The 24,386-nt window shown below is 36.6% G+C and overlaps 2 protein-coding genes across 7 annotated transcripts; both read left to right on the plus strand.

Annotated features, from left to right (window-relative positions):
* The first annotated feature begins 1,035 nt into the window (after positions 1-1,035).
* mpp4a (MAGUK p55 scaffold protein 4a) lies at positions 1,036-15,997 on the plus strand. Its single transcript, XM_079881286.1, has 21 exons — positions 1,036-1,244; positions 1,730-1,818; positions 2,005-2,132; positions 2,285-2,362; positions 2,834-2,917; positions 3,014-3,145; positions 7,563-7,644; positions 8,398-8,483; positions 8,618-8,689; positions 9,479-9,675; positions 9,764-9,822; positions 10,339-10,356; positions 11,360-11,401; positions 11,708-11,725; positions 12,643-12,690; positions 12,782-12,955; positions 13,283-13,363; positions 14,345-14,438; positions 14,544-14,652; positions 14,741-14,875; positions 15,003-15,997. The coding sequence occupies exons 2-21, from the start codon at positions 1,764-1,766 to the stop codon at positions 15,189-15,191; spliced, it is 1,881 nt and encodes a 626-aa protein (XP_079737412.1). The 5' UTR covers positions 1,036-1,244; positions 1,730-1,763; the 3' UTR covers positions 15,192-15,997.
* Positions 15,998-16,268: 271 nt separating this feature from the next.
* On the plus strand, positions 16,269-24,239 carry tmem237a (transmembrane protein 237a). 6 transcript variants are annotated; one of them, XM_079882383.1, is made up of 13 exons: positions 16,272-16,350; positions 18,441-18,477; positions 18,677-18,748; positions 19,119-19,243; positions 19,361-19,541; positions 19,640-19,733; positions 19,847-20,004; positions 20,942-21,059; positions 21,884-22,075; positions 22,643-22,716; positions 22,944-23,031; positions 23,167-23,288; positions 23,408-24,239. In XM_079882383.1, exons 5-13 carry the CDS (start codon positions 19,427-19,429, stop codon positions 23,473-23,475), a joined length of 1,029 nt encoding a protein of 342 aa, XP_079738509.1. In that variant the 5' UTR covers positions 16,272-16,350; positions 18,441-18,477; positions 18,677-18,748; positions 19,119-19,243; positions 19,361-19,426; the 3' UTR covers positions 23,476-24,239. The 6 variants fall into 6 exon arrangements, with proteins under 6 accessions (XP_079738511.1, XP_079738512.1, XP_079738509.1 ...); XM_079882384.1 differs by lacking the exon at positions 19,119-19,243 and having other exon boundaries at positions 23,408-24,221; XM_079882381.1 differs by lacking the exon at positions 19,119-19,243 and having other exon boundaries at positions 19,398-19,541; positions 23,408-24,221.
* Positions 24,240-24,386: the final 147 nt, after the last annotated feature.

Consider the following 24,386-nt stretch of genomic DNA (forward strand, 5'->3'; position numbering starts at 1 on the left):
TGTGTGTGTTTGTGTGTTTTCCTCTAAATGCATTTTTTTTGTACAGTACATTTGAACATGCACTGAAAAAGTTTTGCTGATATGTCACACAGCCTTAGTGTGAGATAGTGATCAAATTTTTAATGACAGTTAATGTTTTTTTCATTGAAAAACAACCAATTGTTGGCTGGTGCTGTTTATCACAAATTGACTAAAATTTGTCTGATTAATCTGCCTACCCAATATTTCGGTCTGTCACAAGTAAGGTCATTGTCATCACTAGGCTGGTTAATAAAACATTTCTTATAAAGATCATAAATACGACATGAGCTTTACTGCTATACTTACAAAGCCTGGTTTTGTTTTCAGAAGGTTACTGGTTTTGATAAATTACTTGCACTGTCATTGTTGATCTAATTATTACTGTCACCTTGAAAATTAGTTTGTTCAACGCATTTGAACTGAGTTCATATGAAAAAAAAATCTTTTTTTTTTTTAACAATTATCTGACAGACTACTTTAATAAATGTTGCATAATTTGGAGATGAAACTTATGTTGTGGTTTTCCTCTCTGTCACCTAGCTTATATAGTTATAAATTGATTATAATAATATAGAAAAGTTGATACATTTCAATTTAAGACCATTATCATTGCATTTATCATTGGTTAATGTACCTGTAGTTCCCGTGGCCATTAGCAATGTGATGTCCTAGCTTTTTAGCTCTGACATTTTTTACTGTTAAAAAAATGCACATTTCTTATTTGCTATGTATTTATTTGATTGCCATTTTTAGGTCTCTGGCATTGTCAAATGTGTCTATCTTTGTCTATTATGTAACAATAATGTCAGGAGAAAATCTGTGGCACCGGCTGAGTTAAGTCTTGGATTTATGTGATGTTTTTCATGTCTTATTTTCCATTTTAGCTGTAAAGTTGGTAGGGCCGTATTGTGTATGTGTGAGTGTGTCTATCGAGCTCTAAAAGCAGGCGGAGATAAGAAGCTTTGAGTGGCAGGCGGTCCTATTGAAGTGCTCACCGAGAGAGGCCGGCCCCTCGCAGGATTAAGTGAGATAGAAAAGGATTACAATCTGAGTTTCCAGAGACATTTGATAGTAAAATCACATGCATGTTGGCAGGCCAGAAGCAGAAGATCACCTTGATATAAAGCTCAACTGACAAGATGCTCCATAGCCTCCTGGTCTCAACGTGGGATGTGGAAGTGACAGTGTGATTTGGAGGAAGACCGTGAGAGGAGTGTAAGAAGGTAAGTGTGGCATCATACTCTAATCTTCACATGACGGCCTCTTGACCTGCTTTCGTAATACCGAGTCACTCCAGCTCAGAGATCACAATCAATGTGAAATGTCATTCTTTAAATGAATTAAGTAAACACTTAAATTTCTAGATGACTTCAATTTTAGATGTTTTAATTCTATTGTTGTAGATAACCTTTGTAACAAATGACACTGACTGACTGACCATTATTGTTTATATCTCCAGAATAAAGTTTATATGGTAACTAAACTATGTTTAAGGGGCACTTAAAGGTGTTATGAATAAGTGATTAAAATGATAGGTTAAAGCTATAACCTAAAATGTTTGTAATCTTTTTGCTTCTTTAAAACATTGCAGCCAACTAAGTGTGATGGTTCTGCCGGTTTTGCACTCATAATTCATGAGTTATCATTCTTATACAGAAATGCGGATTACTGTATACTTTTGTATTCTAGACATTGATTTGTTTCATAGGGCCGCACTGATCTGATGAACAGAGAAGCTTGTCATGCGGGAATCAATGGAGGAGGAGCCAATGACTCACCCTGGACATGAGGACAATGGTGCGCCTTGGTTGGCTCAACATCACTCTTAACTAGATTAAAGGAGTGTATTTGCATGCCCAAATTATAGCAGCAAATCAAATACTACAGAATTTTGAAATTCATGCAAAATCTCAGACCTTTGAAAGCCCCTTCACATTCTATATACATTTTTCGTTCTTAGTTCAGTCTTGTTTTCTTTCTCAGATGTAGGTCTGGCTCAGATCTTGGCAGAAGTGGTAGAGGAAGTGAGACTGTCCATAGACAGAGATATTAATGGTGCTGATCTTCTGTACAGTCTCCTCCGTGCTCCCTGGCTCTATTCTCTTCTCAGGGTAAGACATGCTCTTTCAAACAGCTTTACACTAGATTTCCCCAATAAACAGTTATTAGACATTACACCAGGCAGATCATTGGACTCTGAAATGCTGTATCTATAGAGTTTGCAGCTGTTTTGCATGTGAAAGATTTGTTTTTATTCCCATAGGTATATGAGTGTCTGGTGCTGCACAGTCAAGATGCCCCAAGACCATACATGCCTTACTCCTCAAGACTATCTCAGGAGGTCAGTGTCTGCCTTTTATTACTGACTTTGCATTAGAGGGATATTGAAAATCTATGATCCTTCCATGTCATATAAAACCTTCTATAATTTACTGTGAAACCATTGATTTGAATGCTACAGTAGATATGTCTTCTAAAGCCATACATGAGGGTGAGTATATGATGATTTGAGCACTACAGTATATTAAAAGTCTTCTAAAGCCTTACATGAGGGTGAGTATATGATGATTTGAGCACTACAGTATATTAAAAGTCTTCTAAAGCCTTACATGAGGGTGAGTATATGATGATTTGAGCACTACAGTATATTAAAATACTTCTAGAGCCATTTGTGAGGTTAAGACGATGATTATTTGAGCACTATAGTATATTAAAAGTCTTCTAAGGCCATAAATGAGGGTGAGCAAATGATGAAAGTATTTTAATTTCCGGGTGAAGTAATCCTATCATCCTCTATTCTCCTGTCCCACAGATTATGGCCAGTGTGCGAGGACTGGCTGCTCCCTCCTCTGAAGCACAGGAACTTTATATGTTGCTGAAATACCCTCATATGCAGGTTAGAGTCTTATTCAGCTTGCATTTATTGCTAATATGGTACATGTATTATTGTTAGGCCACTCTTTTTGACCATTTATTATGCATTTCTCCCCAGGCTTTGCTCTCTGCCCATGATTCTGTGGCTCAGAGGGACTATGGTCCAGTGTTGCCGCCCCTTCCTGACAAACTGCCTGACAATGAGGAGCCCATGAGGATTGTTTGCCTTGTGAAGAACAAACAGCCTCTGGTGAGGATCAGCTCATAAATAGCAATGCAATTTCAGATATGTTAAGCGAACAGCTTAGCTGTAATCCCACTTAAATGTCCCTCGTCGTACTATAATGCAGTATCATGTAAAGTGTACGTGGCATTAAATGTATTTTGCCTCATTTTGGGTGTAGTCTATCTAAGTATTGTATTGTTGTATTGTATTGTTACGTAATAATGGGCTTTTGAAACCTATTGAACTCAGATGTTTGAGTCTTATTTTAGCACAAACATACAAATCCTTCCAGTCCTACCCTTGATTTTGGACTTCACTGTGTTCATATGATGACGGTGATGTGTTGTAATCTACAATTCTGCTTATTTTACAGTGTAGTGTAGTGAAAGGAAAAGGGTCAGCACTTTATTTTACAGTGTCCTTGTCACGTTACATGTACTCACTATAGTAATAACAGTAAATTTGGAAATATTACATGCAACCAACCCTAAACCAAACCCTAATCCTAACACTTTAGTAAGTACATGTTGTCAATAAATATTATTCAGTACTTAAAGCTACACTGTGTAATTTTTTAAGTTGATTCTTAGCAAAAAAACTAGGGCTGTCAAAAGATTAATCGCGATTAATCGCATCCAAAATAAAAGTTTGTTTTAAATAATATATGTGTGTGTGTACTGTGTATAATTAAATTTGTATATATAAATACACACACATGCATGTATATATTTAAGAAAAATGTGTTATTTATATATAAAAAATATATATATTTATATATAAACTATATAAATATATATACAGTATATGTATGCAAATATTTCTTAAATATATACATGCATGTTTGTGTATTTATATATACAAAATAATTATACACAGTACACACACATATATTATGTAAACACAAACTTTTATTTTGGATGCGATTAATCTTTTGACAGCCCTACAAAAAACACTTTGTTCTTTCAAAATGATATGTGCTCATTAATGTGTAATTACTTATACCAACTAATCAAGTATTCTCATAAGCGTAGAATTTGCCATTTAGAATACAGACGAGCGAGTCGCTCGAATGGCGGCAGCCATGTTGCGCCTCCATCTTGAATATACATTAGCCAAAGAGGGACATACCTGGAAATTCAAGCTTCGCCTTTCGTGTTTTTTCGTGTTCTCAGTGGCACCGTGACGAATGCGAGGGGGAGATTACTCGCGACTGCCGGCAGATTTGAAATAATACGGCCACCATAGGAGTTAAAAGGCCCTCGGAATGGGAGGGGCTAGAAAGTAATATTCAGTTTTTAGTCATAAACAATTTCACCGCTAGATGGGAGAAAATCCTACACAGTGTAGCTTTAAGGCAAATTCACACTGCACCGACAGACGGGTTTTGTTGGATCACTGTGTTACCCCTTTCTTTATCTATTGGCGTCTTTTAGAGCTTTTCAGAGTTTTTGAGCATGTTAAATCGGTGCTTGTCATGTCGTGGGATGTCTGAGAAGTGACATACTATAATCTGGTAGTTGTCTGTGTCTGTCGGTGCAGTGTCAATTGGCCTTTAGATGTATATTTACACTGCAACAAGGACACTTTAAAATTAAGCTTGGGAGAAAGGTGTTCCTTGGAGATGTGGCGGAAATCAAATACTTGTTCTTAAAGGGATAGTTCACTCAAAAATGAAAATGTTGTCATTACTTACTCACCCTCAAGATGTTCCAAACCTGTATGAGTTTCTTTCTTCTGTTGAACACAAGTTATTTTAAAGAATGTAGGTAACCTGACAGTCGACGGCACCCATTGACTTCCATAGTAGGGAAAAAAGCTATGGAACTCAATGGGTGCCGTCAACTGTCTGGTTCATTTTTAGGTGAACTATCCTTTTAAAGGCATGAATAATGACTTGAATAATTAATTTTAGCAAATAAAAGGAAAAAAAAAATTTGTTCGACTGATTGTCCAACAAGCACAAGGATAGAGCAATGCTTTTAATGACCATATTTAAGATTAATATGCTATGGTGAGTCTATAAAACCAATATGACTAAAGTGTGGACATTATGAATGAAATCAAGAGGTCTTCAGTATTATTAGTACTGTAAACTTGTTGTAATGTCCGCCCTGTTGCCAGAATGATTGTTTAGTGTACTGTAATGGATTGTTATGTATTTCAACTCAAATCAATATTCCATGACCACGTAATTATTTATTTGGTGAAAAGCAGTGTAACAAGTAGTATGACTGTGCATTACCCCATGTTCATCTTGTTTATACTTGTTTGATCACCTAGGCTCAAATCTGCTTGCTGTTTTTCTTCACTTAAGCTTTGAGTTTTATTTTGCATCCAATTTTTCACTTTTGTGGCAGATAGATACGTAATAGTTGGTATAATGTACGTACATCCAGGTGGTTGTTATGGCAAAATAAAGCCCTTTAGCCCTTTAAACAAGAAATATATCTTTAACTTTAGGTTTAAACCCTGCCTACATCTGGTTCCATCTAAATTAAGATACAGATCATTTTGTCATTGTAACAGATACATATACAGATAATGGCTTCGGTTCACACCTTAATGCGGTTTTACTTGACTTTTATTTGATCTATATTGTAAGATCCCCAAGCTTTTCCTGGTTTAATGTTTGTTGGTTAACACTTCTATCCCATTCTCTCACTTATAAGAGTGTCAGAGAGGGAAAACCCAGTTACTGGAACAGCCTTAGGCGACTAACAGTGGAGAAACGGGCTTTAGCCAGGCGTTTCGGCTCAGGGGAACAAAGTCTCCTGGGGTCTGCAGGTGGCCTGTCATCCTCCACAGGTCTGCTGTCCTCCGTACCCCAAGGACAGCCACACTCACTGCCCAGGTATCAGTCCACCGGGAGCTGCAACCTGTGCTGCCAAACTGCCCATCTCTCGGGAGGAGGTCTCAACCTGTCCGCTCCGGCTGTGTATGACTCTGTGATTATGGGTAAGGGTCATCATGTACTGATGGCCTGACGAGGCCAAACACTGTGTTACTCTTTTTAATTCTGAAACCAAATTAATCTATCCTGTTTTGTCCTTCATAACTTGAAGAGAACTGTACAGATGGACTAGTTGAAGATCAACACCATACACGCACAGCTTGTACCGCCTCATCTCTAGTGTACCCGCGCACATGCTGCCCGTCTGGATGTGGCCTCCATTCCCAGACAGCCCCCTCCAGCCCTCTGCTTCAACGGCAGTACTCCATAGACGCCACCCGCTCTTCTCATCCAGCTCCGGTGTTCACGAAGCAACAAAGCCTGGATGAGCTGAGGTCCACCGTCCATACTGTTGCCAGCAGTATAGACCCTAGTACTAGTGACGCTCGAGATCTCAGGCAGAAGATGGTGGCGGTAACGGAGAGAATGACGGACAGCGTGGAGGAAAACGCCCAGGCGTTGAGTCTGTTGGTGGAAGTGGTGGACAAACTGCAGGGTCTTATCACCAGCAAGTCTCCCGAAGTGGCACATGCTTTCAGACCCCAACATGTCTCAAAAACAGCCTGCACCTACTCATCCTGCCAGACGATATTGCCAGCCAAGAAATCTTTCAGCAACACTCCTCGTGTCTCATCCTCCTTCTCGTCGTCTTCATCCTCAACCGCATCGTCGTTTTCCTCCTCTTCTCTCAGCTGTAGCATGGATGTTCCTCATGTAGCACCACAGTGCAACTCATCGTGCAAGTCTTCATCAAACCAGACCAGAAACAGGTCTGTAACACCAAGAAGTAAAACCGGACAGACTTCCCTATCAAATGGTTTGACCGCCTCCAGTCCAAATGATGACTGTGAAAAAATCCTTTGCCTCTCTAGCAAGAAGAAAAAGTCAAAGATGAGGAAATAAGAGTGACTGTGTTCCCACTTCTCTCTCCTAACATTGCTCTTTGCTGAATTTGCTGGTTTTGATTTTACTGAATGGGGCGATGAAATTGTTCACTACAGTGGAACTACACAACAAACAGGCAATTACTTGATCTTGTTCTCATTTGTATCTCTTGTTCATCCCATCTACACTCAAGACCCATGGAACGATTCATTCATTTGTGTTTGTTAACATTGTTCAAGAGTACCAAGATTCCTTGCCTTCAAAGTAAACACTTAATTCTCACTTCATTCTTCATCTGAAGCTTATTTATCAGTCCTACCTGTCTTTCCCTAAACTTCTGAAACTTTCAAGTTCCTCTTTGACCTCTTTCAAACTTTTAGTTTAGGTCAAGTCAGGCATGTTTCTGTTTGAGTTGACTGCATTCTGCAATCTCATTTCTGTAGTGTCCGTCTTGCTAATATTTCATCATAACGTGACCTCCATTGCACCCACAGCCTTCCTCCACTCATGTGCAGCTGTAACATCCTCTGTGTGAATCACCATGTGACACCTGCAGTCATTGACAACAAACTGGTTGACCATTCTTGTCTGTTTTTCCATTTTTAGGGGGCAACTATTAGGAAGGATGAGAAAACAGGGAACATCTTTATTGCAAGGGTGATACATGGAGGACTGGCAGATCGCAGTGGTGAGTAACCGGTTGGTAGTCATACAATTTTTGTTCTTTGAGCTCATACTTAGCAAGAGTTGGTTCAAGTCAGGTAATTTCTTCCTTACTGAGGCATACATCTGAGTGAAATGGATTATCAAAAAAGACTTGGCTCTACCCATCGGTTGTTGATTGGATGGATGCAGATCTGAATGCAAGCTTGCAGTCGATTGTAAGAAACAGGCGGAGTTTAAGTTGACTAAATGAATTGAGAAGTCCAGCATAGTTTACCTTTCGTTTTAGCGGAAGATCAAGTTGTTTAAGAATTATGAGGTCTGAATTTTTTTAAAATTTAAGCATATGGAAACATAACAGCATGGATGAATTGTTCACAATAAGGTAATTAAAAAAAATAGAATTTTCTTTTCACGCCTACTTTAAAGGTGAAGTGTGTGCTTCTGAGCCATTAGTGAAAAATTAAAGGAATAGTTCTCTTTAAAATGAAAATTCTGGCATCATTTACTCACCCTCAAGTTGTTTCAAACCTGTATGAATTTCTTTCTTCTGCTGAACACAAAAGAAGATATTTTGAAGAGTTTTCAGAATTTTCATTTTGAAGTGAACTAATCCTTTAAAACAAATGTATCATTTTGATGTTGTATGAAAGTATTAGACTCTAATAGTAGACTCTCTGTGTGTGTGTGTGTGTGTGTGTGTGTGTGTGTGTGTGTGTGTGTGTGTGTGTGTGTGTGTGTGTGTGTGTGTGTGTGTGCGCGTGTGCTTGTCTTTTAGGACTTCTTCATCCTGGTGACAAGCTGGTGGAAGTGAATGGACAGAAAGTGCAAGGACTGCAGCCCGAGCACGTCATTCAGATTCTGGTAAACTCAAATCTTCTTTTGTGTTTCTTATAACCTTCCTCACTCTCCCCCATTCCAGAATATCTAAGACTTTTAAACCATTCTTACTCTTATAATGATCGTGTCCATTCATGCAGTGTTCCACACTTTCACAGGTGAGATCTCAGAGAAATATTCATTTTAAAGTGATCCCTAATTCACCACAACCCATCAACAGCCGAGCAACAGTAAGTGCACTGTAAATATTTGCATAAAACATTAACTCCCCAAAATGTCAGTATTATTTTTAATAAATATATTTATAATATTAAACAAATATATAAAATTAAATACACTACTAGTCAAAAGTTTTGAAGTCTGTTATGTTCACCAAGGCTGCATTTATTTGATCAAAAAGACAGTAATATTGTGAAATATTATACCAAATTTAAAATGACTGTTTTCTATTTTAATATATTTTTTAAATATTTATAATTAAAAAATAAATTAATACTTTTATTCAGCAATGATCCATTAAATTGACAGTAAAAACATATATAATGTTACAAAAGATTTATATTTCAAATACATGTTGGTCATTGAACTTTCTATTAATCAAAGAATCCCCCTAAAAAATGCATCACTATTTCCACAAAAATATCAAGCAGCAAAAAATTTTTTAACATTTATAATAATAAGAACAGTTATTAATAACTGAGCATCAAATCAACATATTAGAATGATTTCTGGAGTACAATGTGACACTGAAGACTGGAGTAATGATGCTGAAAATTCAGCTTTACCATCACAGAAATAACATTTTAAAAGATATTCAAATATGATGAGCATAAGAGACTTTTTTCCAAAAACATTTAAAAAAAAATCTTAATTATTCCAAACTTTTGACTGGCATTGTAATGCATTTAATAAATACTCACTATATACAGTATAGTGAATTCCCTTTCTGTGTTAAAAATATGGCTTATTAAAAAAGTATTACAAAAGTTTATGAAGTGATTGTCTCTGTCTCCCATTAGCTGTATGTGAGAGCCATGGTGGATTACAGTCCTCTGCAGGACCCTGCGATCCCCTGCCCAGATGCAGGAATGGCCTTCAGTAAAGGAGACTTGCTGGAGATTGTAGACCAGAGGGACATCCGATGGTGGCAGGCCAGGAAACTCCACAGTGCCTCATTGTGTTGCGGCCTCATCCCCTCCACTAACCAATTCAGATCGTCAGTTTGGAATTTTGCTAAAGTTCTTTCAAATTGATGTCATTGATCAATTTTAGCAAGATTAAAGTTTTATTTCCTTTTTTTGCAGTAAGCAAAGGGAGTTGTGGTGGTCCCAACCTTATCAAGCTCACACCTGCATCAGACCCTGTATGTAAATAACACACAGACACACACACACACACATATGTTTGAACTTCTGTGCTCTCTTTAAGATGTTGGTTGGCATCATAAGCCTCTTATCCCTGCCCTCTCTTCACCCTGATCTAATTACTGTAAAGAAGCTTGAAAGTGAGCTTTTCTTGGCATGATCCTTCCTTCGTGACGATTGACTAGTCCTGTCCTCCTTACGCTCAACAATTAAGAAGAATTAAGAAGTATTAGATGCTATTATTTCTAAACACCAGATGTTAGGACAACAAGTGTTTTGAGATGTTTTGAATGCACAGTAGCAAAAACAGCCTTTTTATATTATCTAAGAGTCAGAGAGTCATCATAAATTTTAAAAAGTCATGTTTAAGTTGACCCCAGGGAAAAAAAAAAATAGTATGAAAGAATGGTATGATGCACTAATAGTGGTCTTTTCATATGATTACCCACAATGTTGCATTCATATTATTAATTATTATTAATTCTTTGCCGTTTTCTTTTATTTGACATCTAAAGTGAGCGCGGGTGATGTTGGTATGTATCTTTTTCTGTCTTTCCATTTGTTTTTTTTGTGTTAGCTTATGTTTATAGTGTGTTTTAATTTATAGTCAGAGTTCAGACCATGTGTTCAATTTTTAATATACTTTAAGCTCTTTGAAATATGATGCATATGTCACTGATATTGCTATAAAGATAAAATCTTCACTATTATTGAACATAATTGTTCAATGTTCCATATGTGATGGATTTCTGCATGAAACAGAATATCCAACAAGGAAAAATCAAGGGTGTCGCTTGTTTCTATTTATTGGAAATTGATTGGATTGAGAAATGGATGTGCATGAAGTACAGGGTTTGGACAATGAAACTTAAACACTGGCATATATATGCAAGGCCTGGTGGCCAATCTTCACTGATTTTACATTCTATTAGTAAGAGCAGAGTGTGAAGGTTGAATTAGCAGAGCAATAACACAGCTATACATAAAATATTGCAATCCACACAACATAGTGGGAGACATTTCAGAGTTCAAAAAAGGACAAATTGTAAGTACGTGTCTCGCTGACTCATCTGTGACCAGGACAGCAAGTCTTCGTGGTGTATCAGGAGTTATGGTATGCAGGGTAATGTTGGCATACCACCTGCCACGTAGGACAAACCACTAATAAATTAGTTTTAGTTTCATCTTCCCAACCCCTGTAAATAGGACCAGTAGTGATTTCATGTTAATTATATTGGTTAACCACATGTAAACATTTGTATTAACTGCACTCTCAGAAAAAAGGTACAAAAGCTGTCACTGGGACAAAAAGGTTCTAATATGTACCATTTAGGTTCTAATATGTACCATTTAGGTACTAATATGTACACTTTTTGTACCAATATGTACCTTTGAGAGACTAATATGCACTCTTTAGGTACAAAGGTGTACCTTTTGAAAAGGTACTGCCACAGTGACAGCTTTTGTACCTTTTTTTTCTGAGAGTGTGTGTAGTGCTGGGTGAGTGTGTTGAGAGTAACTCTCTTTGTTTTAAAGGAGAAGAGGAGGTAACAGATGAGATCAAATACATTGAAACAGGTGATTATCTTCATTTATTTAACTCATTATGCTGTGTGGAAATATATGAAAGCCCGTTTCTGCCTTGGAATAAAAAATAAAAACTTTCATTGCGACTTTTATGAGTTTACATTTCAGAATTCTGAGCACAAAACTCTGAATTGTAAACTTGCAATTCTGAGAAATAACTAATAATTGCTATGTTAACTCTAAATTGTAATCTCAAGAAATAAAGTTAGATTTTTTTTATATAAATAGCAATTAGTAAATATGGGCTGTATGAACAATTTTAGCACAATTTTTCATTTCATTTATTTGTTTTTACAGATGAAGATTTTGAGTTCGGTAGGTAAGTCTTTTCTGAGGAAAGAGCATTTCATTGAATGAGAGAATGGCTACTCTTTGTTTTGATGGTCCACTTTAGACATTCTACTATATACAAGTAATTTTGCAACTACATGTCAACTAGTCTTGCGTAGCCAGACCTTCAGACTGACGGCAGAAGGTCTGGACTCCATCGCAGCTTTCATTGGCCAAGGACCGGCCAAGAGGACGGCTGACCGACATGTAAAGCAACCAATCACAGTTTGTTTTGTTCCGTGTCATGTTTAGTGGCGTGAAAATGTAAAGTGCCTACGGTAACAGACCGATATGCATCTAATAAATAATGAATCATTTATATATTCGTGTCGCATAATAAAAAAATGAACTCAACCAATCAGATGACAACTTTGAAACTCCTGAAGTGTTTCCCATTTTGTGTGCCTTATGCATCAAACGTCTGACAGCTGAGACTACATGTCAACTTACTCTCATTAATTTGCAACTACATGCCAACTAACTCTCATTTGAGTTTTAGTAGACTGTTGTTAAGTTGACGTGTAGTTGCAAAGTAACTTATAGTCAGTAGAATCTTTATTGGGGGACCATCACGATAAAGTGTTAGCAGATATTTAGCAGACAGTCTACTGATACTCTAATGACTGTTAGTTGACATGTAGTTGCAAAGTTACTTATAGTTAGTAGAATGTCTAAAGTGGAGTGTTACCTTTTAAGGGGGTTGTGTCTACCACGAAATTTACCTATGTATATATTATGCATAATACATATTTATTTACTGACATTGGCAGTAGTTGATAAAAACTGACAAATAATGAAACGTGCTTATGATGAAATCACCTTTCTATGATCTCTGATTTGTTATTATGACGTGTAGTCCTTGTCTTTTGTCTTTTCATTGATCAACTGTATGTTTTGTCCAGTTTCAGAGGAGGGTGAGAATGGTGAACACATGCAGGGCTTATACATAGGTATGAAATCTAAATGAATGTACATGGTAAATTTCCATTTTGGATCATATAAACCCATACACATATATGAAAAGTGAATTGTTTGAATCAGCGGGGTTCCGGCACAGTCTGCGTGTGTGGAGGAGGAAATCGTACCTTAGACGAAAGCCGTCGTGTTATTCCTGCGGAGTCGGCATCTGCCATGACACTTCAGCCAACCTCTATGAAGAGGTGGTCCACTACCAGCGCCACATAGACGATCCCCCTCGTCTCATTGTGCTCATTGGTAGGGTCCCCTAAGTTATACACGGTCATACCTATAGATGAACTGACAATAACTATCATTTGGGATTGATTGATCAGAGTTTGACCCATTAATGCCTTAATGCAGGGGTGTCAAACTCAGTTCCTGGAGGGCCACAGCCCTGCTGAGTTTAGCTTCAACCCTAATTAAACACACCTGATCCAGCTTATCAAGGTCTTCAGGATTACTTCCAGGCAAACTTCTAGGCTGGTGTTTTGGAGCAGGTTGGAGCTAAACTCTGCAGGACAGTGGCACTCCATGGCCGGAGTTTTATACATGTGCCTTAATGCTTTTCCATGTTTTCCACAGGTCCATCGGGAGTTGGTGTAAATGAATTACGCAGGAGGCTAATCAAAATCAACCCTAATACGTACCAGGGACCAATATCTCGTATGTGGCCTATTTGGTCCCTTTTATCTATGACTTAAAGGTGTTATAAACAAGTTTTTGGGAATGCAAATAATGTCCCTACTACTCTCAAATATCACTGATATGTCAAAATAAAAACTGTGGCTGCCATTATTTTAAAGGGGTCATGAATTGACTCAAAACTCCTGTATCAATCACTGAAGCTGTCTACGCTGCACAATGGACATCTTATTTGCATTGTGTTGCACTGTGCTGGATATGATGAAATTGCAATGCAATGATTAGTTGCAATGGCGAAGATCATTGCATTCTTGTGCTCAACAGACTTGACTGATCGGTTACAATGCTCAGCACTGAAACCTATTATGCAATGGGAATAGATCTAAATATAATGTTGTAATCAACACTTTTGATAATTAGTCTCGGCAGATGTAATAGTAAAAACTGTAAAAGTTAAGTTCATTCGTCACACAGCATTTCATGTTGTATACCACATCTCATTTTGGTGAAAATAGTAGGTCATTGGGTATTCCATGCATATAGAAAGTTTGCATACTGTGTATGCACAGTAAACATATATTGCAGAAATACAAAGAGCAGTTCGCTAATCTAAACGTATAGGCTGAATCTGAAATTGCCCCTTAAACCCCTAATTCACTATTCCCTACGTTAGTCCACTAATACTGCTCACTTGAAGGAGTGAATGAGAAGGAGTGCGCGAATTCGGACATTCGTTGCGTGTACATCGGTTGTTTGCAGTGCAATGTGGGATTGAATAAGTGCACTCAATAACGTCCACTATGGTTTCGGACACCACTACAAATGGCTGTCCCCTCAAATAACGCCCTATTTGAGGGTATAGGGGGCGATTTTGGATTCAGCCATAGTTTGGAGGGCTGGGTTTTGGAGAGAGGCCACGTGATCGCCTGAAATTGCTTACAGCACCTTGCATTATTTAACAAAACAGTCTGAAGTTACAACATGTCTCTTGTTTTTCTCCAGACACAACACGGCCCCAAAATATGGGTGAGAAGAATGGCCGTGAATATCACTTTGTGCCCAAGGAAATGTTTGCGTACATGGTGGTTAATAACAAGTAATCTGATCTTTTATGTTTTAAATACTTTAAAAAACACATGTAATTGTTCATCTGTTCTTGTGATTTAACTTTTTGTGTGTGTGTGTTTTTAACTATGTCAAGATTCCTTGAGTATGGAGAGGATAATGGACACATGTACGGCACCAGCTTAGACTCAGTCAAAGATGTTTTGGACAATGGGAAAATATGTGTTATTGACCTTGAACCTAATGTAAGTGTCATTTATTTATCAAAACCAAACTTATGTTTTTGTCATTAGTAAGGTTGCTAATGCACATGCACGTCTCTGTTTATTCCAGTGCATTAATTCAGTCAGAACCAAGAAGCTGATGCCCTACATCATATATGTGCGGCCTCCGTCCCCTGAATGCATGAGGCAAACCAGAAAAGACCCACATTTTCTTGCCAACAGCTACATTAAGAGATGCTTTCAGGTAAGATTTCTTGTGGTACATTTCTTTCTGATAATAGATCGATAAGCTGCTACAGTACGTACAGAAGGAAAAGAGTGTGTTCATGCATTTTGATTGTAATGCAACATTTTCCTCCTGGTTTTCTCAGGATAAAGACTTTGAGGAGATCGAGGAAGCAAGCAGGGCCATGGAGGGCAAGTACCGTCAGTTCTTTGACTGCGTGATTGTGAACGATGATCTGCAAGATTCATGCATGGATCTGTTCACAGCTATACAACATGCTCAAGAAGAACCACAGTGGGTTCCTGCCAGCTGGGTTGTTCCTGTTCATCCATGACACACTTTAGAACAAAGCAGGGAATTTTTTAATCGTTATAACGAATGTAAAATAACTGAATTTCAAAAAAGCCAATGCCTTTTGTGTGTAGTTTACTGTAGTCCTCAAGTAAAATCCTGTTGGTCACCAGTAATCATTTGGATTATCGCGGTAAACACACATTTAGGCCTTAATGGTTTCACTAGATCTAAATTGTATCTTGAGATTTATAGGTTTATTCTGGTGATTTAAACTGTTTACACTGGTGTAGAAGAATTTAAAAAAAAAGTGTTAGCTACATGAAGAAATGCAAATGCAATTAATTTTTGTCCAACAAGAACAGTCACATGTGGTTGTTTCTCCAACTTTATTTTTGATCTAGATTAATCATTTAGCCTTTTCCAATAAACATTTTGTGGTGTGGTAGATTATGTCTTTATTTATAAACAGAAGCCTTGATTTTCAATAAAAAAAAATAAAAAATGTTTAAAACTACTGGATGGAGGAAAAGATTTTGTTTTTGATGTTTTAAAGAATATACCAAAGACATTTTAACTCATTTTAGAGAGATTTATGAATCTGCTCTTCTTTTATTTACTTGGTGGCTTTTTTTTTTATCATTCAAATTTGGCTGGGTGGCTGATAACACATTTTTCTGTGGTGTGACAAACTCAGAACACATAGGGCCTACTTAATTTTGACTTTACAGGGACTTTAAGCATTTCTTATCATATCATTATTAGGCTATACCTATTTTGTTGGCATGTCATCCTAACAATTTTATATGTTGAGAAAAATGGTTCTCTTTTCAAAAATAAATCCATTTTAAAAAGGAACACTGAGTGTACTTATTTGTTTCGATCTCTTTGTTTGTGTAGCCTATGTGTTTTATTGTACGAATTAATTGAACATACTGGATAAATGAGTATGATGTAACAGTTGTAGTGACTAATGGTGTGTATATAAGAGGTTTTGTCACAGTGTGTGTGTGTGGTTGTCTCAGGGTGTCCCACTCACCGATCTATGCCACACTAATTCCCTCCTTGGCCGATGCGCGTCTGTGAGGATTAAGCCCAGGATTAGACAGCCTGACGACACATCCAAGACTTTTCTCCTCCTCTCACACCATCAGCTCCTGCAACACGACTGCAGCCAGAGAAGAATGGGAAGAAAACAAACAGTAAGTTATGCCACCGACGATTATAGCAGATCCTACCATCAGTCATTATGACAAGCAGCGTGAGCTTTGATTGATATGTAAACATGATAAAGACAAAGAGTAGCCTACTGGATAACGTGTCTCGTGCTCCGTGCTGAGCCTTATTCTAAACTAATGTGTGTAAAATTCGTCTTTCTTTACGTTGATTATAAGAGCGAGATGTGTTGGATTTATTTGTAAACTTATATTAGTATAAGGTTTTAATAGTAGCCTAAATATAAATCTGTCAGAATTAGTTGAGTGGTCTGTTTACTTTTACACATAATGGACTTCAACGACAGTCCCATTTAACACTTCCTATTCTTTAACAAATCTTGGTCATTTGTTAACTGGGCTGTGTATTTAATATGTGGCTGATGTGTTTACATACTGATGTGTTTACATCGTGTGACCATGTGACCTGCTTATTATGTGGTATAATTAGACATTGCGCTGAATTGTGATTACAAATCACCTGTTGAATTTGCATTGTCTGGATGTTGCACTTCAACGTGTTGAAGATTTAACTGTAACATAGCCTATAGTGTGTGTGTGTGTGTGTGTGTGTGTGTGTGTGTGTGTGTAGAGAGTGAGAGAGAATGAATGAGGCATTTATATATATATATATCATATATAAGTTCAGTTGCAAAAACCTCTAAATGCCATCTGAAATTTTCTTCTAGAATGATCATTTTTATCAAGCTTGTATATTTAAGTTCAGTAATTTCACTTAAATGACAATTAATAGGTAATCTTCATTGCCATTTAAGTGAAATTATTGAATTTAAATATACGAGCTTGATAAAAAAGATCATTCTATATAATAGAATATTCATTATATATAAGAAAATTTCAGATGGCATTTAGAAGCTTTTGCATCTGAACTCTTTATATATATATATATATATATTAGGGCTGTCAAAAGATTAATCGCGATTAATCGCATCCAAAATAAAAGTTTGTTTTTAATAATATATGTGTGTGTACTGTGTATAATTAAATTTGTATATATAAATACACACACATGCTTGTATATATTTAAGAAAAATGTGTAATTTATATATATATATATATATAAATTATATTTATATATAATATAAATTATATATAAATATATACAGTATATGTATGCAAATATTTCTTAAATATATACATGCATGTGTGTGTATATACATACAAAATAATTATACACAGTACACACACATATTATGTAAACACAAACTTTTATTTTGGATGCGATTAATCGCGATTAATCTTTTGACAGCCCTAATATATATATATATATATATATATATATATATATATATATATATAGGGAGGGAGTGAGAGAGAGAGAGAGAGAGAGAGAGAGAGATGCCTATAGTTTTTTTTATTATTATTTGAGATATTGATGTTATTTTTTCCTATAATTTTATTTATTTTAATTATTCATTGTATTATTGAGAGAGAGAGAGATAGACCTATCTATTTTTATTTATTTATTTATAATATTTATTATTTGAATTAATAATTGGATTGTATTATTAATTTATATTATTTGTATCATAATATTTTATTGTGATTTCCAGATAGCACACATATGTCTTCAATATATCTGTTAAATAGCAGTTCATATGAAAAGTATCTGCTGTGTGCAAACATCTAAAAGTCTAAACATCTTTAAAAAGTCAGTTTTACATACATTCTAAATCATAAACATCTTGAAGATGTTTTCTGAATGTCTATTTAACATCTGACAGGAAATGTCTTAGAGACGTATTGCAGATGAGCAAACATTCTTTAAAAAAATCTTGCAGATGAAAACACGCACATCAAATAAATGTCTCAGAGATGTGCGTGTGCTATCAGCGAGCTTTAGTGTCATTGACTAGCTAACTGGTTAAAAGTGAGAGCTTAAGTCAGGCAGAAAGAAGCAGTTCAATGTTGTTTACCTAATTGGCCTCATAATCTTCTCTCAGTAAAGAGCTATATCCAGCATGAGGCTAATTTAAAGGAACATGCTCACTGTTTGCTCACACTTCAATTGGAAGAAGTGAAATGAGTCTCATATTCTTCATTTTGTTTCCATTCAGTCCTGATTTTCGGGTCTGTCACGTCAAGACACCAGAGGTCAGTTATTCTTGTTGAACCGGAAGTTTTAATAAAATCAATTTAATTATTTGGCTTAGTCCTAGTAAATCCTCAAAGCCTGTACTCGACAACAGTTTCTATTGTACTTGAGTTGAGTCCTATAGATTTCTAATCGAATTACTATATAGGACTAGTGTTGTAGACTAAGCAGACTGTCCTATTTCTTCCCTTTACATAGACAAAATGCCAAGTGTCAAAGCCAAGAAAAAGAAAATCAAGAAGGAGATCAATGAGGTCGAGGAACCAGAAGGTAATGATAAACTACTTATTCGATCTTAACAAGATGGCATTTCTTATCATGAGTGATGTCGGATCAAATACTGTACATTTTTATTTACACTGCCGGGCAAAAACATTCTTATGAAAGCTCATTTATGTGTAACATCAACCTCTGCAGGGAAGGCAGTGGAATAGTTCAAATACCTGTGCAAAACACACAGGCTTAGTGATGTTAGTACATTTTGTGGTCCCATCTAATATTAAGTGTCTTTAACCACTGTGTACTGAATACAATGCGCTTACTGGGTATGTTTTTACATTGTACTTATAGGTATATTTTTTTAAACCTGCATGCCATTACTGCTGTAATTAATTTCTGTAATTACATCTATAATTTACAGTACACCGTTGACCCTTCCATTACTCCTTAACCCACCCCTAAACCTACCAATACCACCAAACCTGACCCTAACCTTACCAGTATCCACCACCTCAAGTGTTTTGCAATACAACATGAACTCAATAAGTAAGTGCGTTTTACCTAACAATTATTATTTTATTTTTATGTAAATATAATAATGGTTAAAGACACTTAATATAAAGTGAGATCAATTTTGTAATTAGCCATTTTGTTTCCTTACAGCATTTGTCTCCTTTATATTTGTATAATGCCCAATAAGCAACAGCAGGGCCTGAGGCAGCTATAGAAATGGAGGGTCTGGAGAGTCGCAGACAGTCTGAAAGCAGAGAGCCTCTGACCCCTGAGCCTCCAGACAATCCACCACTGAAGAAGAAGAAGAAAAAGAAGGCACAACATACTTTGGGTAATTCATTCATTTGTATGATATTCACTTTTCATTTAAGGGATGGATGTTTTTTTTTTTTACTTTTTTAGATGTTCTTGTTTTCATTGTTTTAAAAGACCATGAGGGTGAGCAGCAAGACCATCCAAATGGAGATGTTCCAGAGCCCCATACAGATGGCGAGGAAGTCACCAAAAAAAGCAAGAGAAAAAAGTGAGAGGCAAAAACTTCTAGAAAAGAAAGTGAATAGAACTAAAAGCAGTAGTTTCGTGGCAATTGTGATTGTATTGTTTTCTAGTGGGAGTAATGTTCCCTTCTTTTTGAAGGAAGGCTAAGACGATGGAAAACCAGACTCATAACGAGCTAGCTGTGGAGGAAGATGACATCATCACTGATGTGCACGCACCCATATCTCAGCGCTCTCTATTCTCAGCCCCTCTGGGCCACAGTCATCCAATGGGAAAAGTGTTTGTCGAAAAGAACCGTGAGTTTCATTTTGAGATGGGGGAAATATCTGAAGTACACTCCAGGGCAAAAAAAAAATGGGCCAAGCCAAAAATGGCAAAATATTTAGTGATCTTAACCATTTTAATGACAAATCACTGGTCAGGAAATTAGCAAGAATTGCACAAATACTGTAGATAAAGTAACTTGGAATAGCTTTCCCCAACTTGCAGACAGCTTTTTACAGGAAGAGTTCAGTGTTGTTCCACTCAATGTTAATGGCCTTGTTCTCAAGCAACTTCTTGGTTGTCTTTGCAGTGTGAGCAGGAGCATTGTCTTGTTAAAAAATCACATTTGATCATTCCTCTAACAACTTTTTTTATTTGTGTGAAACAAGCCATTCTGCAATATTCTCCTGTACTCCAAAGCATTAAATAACTTTTCACAGTAAAGTAGCTCATCAATCCCAGCAGCTAAAAAGTCTTCCCACACAATGACATCTTCCTCCTTCACTGTGGTAGAGATGCATTTATTATTATATTCCTTAGCAGATTTTTGAAGACACCGCTCTGGAGCATCACCATGCAACTCATGTTTCATTGTGATTCATCACTTCACACACAACTTCCCATATTCTGCCAAAAACTTCATTCTGTCTTTGATGTTTTTCTGAGACAGCGATGGCATTTTAAGTAGTTCATTTGCTTAAATTTAGCTCGTTTCTTGACCAGTAATTTGTGGTTAAGACGTTTGGGCTTGGCCCTTTTTTTGTGTATATACTATCATTATACATTTAATATACGCTAACAATGATATAGTTTGCCAACAATAATTAGTTTTTACATTAATTAAGAGACAATGAGTGTGCTTACTTTCTAGAAAAAAATCTTATATTCTTTATTATTGCAGATATAATATCAAGTATTATGTATAAATTATACATAAATGTAACCAATGAAATATGACATCCAACTTAGGCCGCTTCCAGGCGACTGATCGTTTGAACTTATCCCGTGAACATCTGGAGGAGTACATGGAGGTCAGACCCACGTGGAATACACGAGACGTTGCCATGAGGGTCCACAGCGGCTTCAGGTGAGTTTGGTTGGGAGATGGTCTCAAACGGTCTTATAGCTCTTGTCAACGCTAATTCAACCAAATGTGTTTCAGTTTCCAAACAGCCTTTTATTTTATCATTTAACTTTTTAGTTTCAGTTTGATTTAAAGTTAGTTTGTCCAGTACTCAGCATGACCCTGCCTCTTCATGTTGTGGAGCTTAATGCTTCAGCTTCAGGTGCTTTTTTTTTATTTTCAACATTCTTTAGTGTGTGATGTTGCTGTTTGAGCATGAAAAAAGTCTGCAAAGTTACAAAACACAAAGTCCCTCCAAAGGGAGTTATTCTCTATATCAGTGCACACTGTTTCTGAACTCCCTGAAACGCCTCCATTGTAGTCTTGAGTTTTCTTCCTGGAACGGACACGTCAGAGTATTCCTCATTTTAAAAATTCCTGCCCAAGGCAAATGCAAAATGGGCGAGGTCTGGTTGAGTTGCGTTAGTAGTGTGTTGAAGCTCGCAGTTATGGTAAGGACAGTGACATTTCTGAAACACACTCGAAGAGGTTGACCAATCACAACACACTTGTCCAGCTGACCAATTCTGAAACACACTGTGCTTTTCGGAAGGAGGGGCTTCATAGAGACCGGAACTAAACAAAGCATTACTGACAGACTGGGAAAAGAGGTGCTGCAACATTGTGAAATATATGAAAAATAATGTTTTTAACATTAAAGCTTGAAAACCTATTCTTGTAGACCCTGAAAACAAAATCAAGACTTTGTAAAACGGCATAAAATGGCGTCTTTAATGACATGTAATGTGTAGTAATTCCAAATCGGAGCTCAACTGTTGTTCTTGTAGGATCATTGGACTCTTCTCTCATGGATTTCTGGCTGGATATGCGGTGTGGAATATCATTGTTGTGTATGTGTTAGCTGGAGAGCAGATGACCACACTACCCAACCTTCTCCAGCAGTACCACAGTCTGGCTTACCCAGCACAGTCTCTGCTCTACCTCCTGCTGGCCATCAGCACTGTGTCTGCCTTCGACAGGTGTGGAAGAGAACCTGTAATAAGAGAAGTGTGAATGTAACTGACAACAGTACATACAATAAGTAATCAAACTCCAGTCAGTTTAACATTTTATTTAATTTAGCAATTTATTCCATTCTACTCAATTTTGTCCTTCCACCAGCGATTTCCTAACATTTTTTTGTCAGCCAAGCCTAAAATCTAAAATATTTATTTGAAGTACACCCATAGTAATATTACAATACATTAACAATACATTTTCATGTTAATGGTTCTCTGATGTCGGTTAATGGTCACATGACGTGCAGTAAACAAATAAAATGTAAAACATTTTTAGTAAAGTGTTTTATTTTGAATGTTTTGTGTGAAAAATATTTCATTTGACATTTTCATTATTTAATTATTTATTTGCCTTTCATCAACTCGAAAACCTGCTCTAAGATCAAATCATTGACATACAATAAAAGACAACTGCTAAGAGAATATTTCAAAACTGTATAGGTTTTTTTTTTTTTTTTGGAGTGTTTGAAAATGTAGCTCATGCCATTTGAGTTGTGAAAGTAAGTTTCTGTACCATCTTCACATCAGGGTGAATCTGGCCAAAGCCTCTATGGCTCTACGAGGATTTCTCACTCTTGATCCAGCGGCTCTTGCTTCCTTCTGTGAGTGAAAATCAATAAACTTTGCTCATTGTTAGTTCATGATAGTTAACAAATTAGTTAATTCTAACAAATGAGACCTTATTATAAAATGTAACCATACATTAACAGAAATAAATAAGGGATAATCCACGGCTAGCTGTGTATTAAAACAACTCAAGCTAAAACAGAATGGGCTATACTATTTATAAGGTAACCTCCTGTCTTTTTCTCTTTTTGTTTGGTCCCAGTATACTTTGCTGCTCTCATTTTGTCTTTGAGCCAGCAGATGACCAGTGATCGCATACATCTCTACCCCACAGCCAATGAAACACTTTGGTGAGTTTGTCAGACTTAACGTAATGCAATCCAACATAATGTCCTTAAAAAATATTGAAACAATCACCACATCATTCTTTAAGTGGAATTGTTTCATCATACTTCACTAAATCGCATTCAGTGGTTGTTGTTTAGGCCCCCAGGTTCAGAGCATCAGATTCTACAGCCCTGGATCGTGGTAAACCTGGTCATAGCTCTTCTGGTTGGACTGGCCTGGGTGTTTGTCGCCACACGACCAGACATGGACTACACTGAAGGTAATAAACCTATTTGAGTGTGTGTGTGTATTATCCTCTTCATGTGTCTATTGTCAATGATCTTATTCCCCTATAGTCCACATCCTAACATATGTCCTAATATCTGTCTTTACTCTCAGAGTTTTTAATGGCAATGGAGGTGGAGGAGTATCCACGTCACGATGACAAAACTGAGCTGGCAGCCTGACACACTGACACATGACTTGCTTTATCAACAATCAGAAATTAACATTGAACATTGTTTTGTGCTACTTGTTTTGGCATTACTTTGTTAAGCTTGTTATATAGATATATATAACATATATAAATAAACTTTTTACTTAAGTTTCTGGTTTCAGTTTGTTTTGGGTCTTATAAGTTTATATTTTAGATGTAACTGATCACTATTTTAATCACCTTTTAGCTTATTCCCCCCACACAAATATTCCATGTCTGCAAAAAGTATGCATATGAACTGTATGTTTAATATACTTATGCAACAATTAGAATTTAATGGAAGTATTGCACTGCATACAGGTATATTGTACAATTTGTAAGTCAAATTGCCACATCACAAAAGAGCATTTTAATAGTCATTTTTAACTAGTGATTAAAGTGTGATTTGACCAGTCAATTCCTGATGACAACTGTGACGTTATAACAACACAGGGGGCGCAATTTCCAAAGGAATGTGAGAGAAAAGTGCAAAATAAAGGATTCAAAAGAAGGTTTTCACAGCGATGACATCGAATAACCATTTTGGGCTCCCCGAAGAACCTTTCAGTGAACACTTCTGAAAAGAACCATTTGTGTGTGTGTGTGTGAAGAACAATTTAATAATATAAAGAATAGTTTCCACTATAAAGAACCTTTTAGTGCAATGGAAAGATCCATTTATAGTATGTTAAAGATTTTTCATGGAATCATAGATGCCAATAAAGAACCTTTATTTTTAAGAGGCACATTTCATTCAGTTGATGAAGTGTAATGCATTCTTACAGGTATTCTCATTATGTGTGATAAGTCATTTTAAACAAGAAACGTTATAGTTGTCAAACTAGGCATTATTTAAAGGGATAGTTCACCCCAAAAAATTCAATCCTGTCATCATTTACTCAA

The sequence above is a fragment of the Squalius cephalus genome (assembly GCF_949319135.1).
Source record: "Squalius cephalus genome assembly, chromosome: 9".
Lineage (NCBI taxonomy): Eukaryota > Metazoa > Chordata > Actinopteri > Cypriniformes > Leuciscidae > Squalius > Squalius cephalus.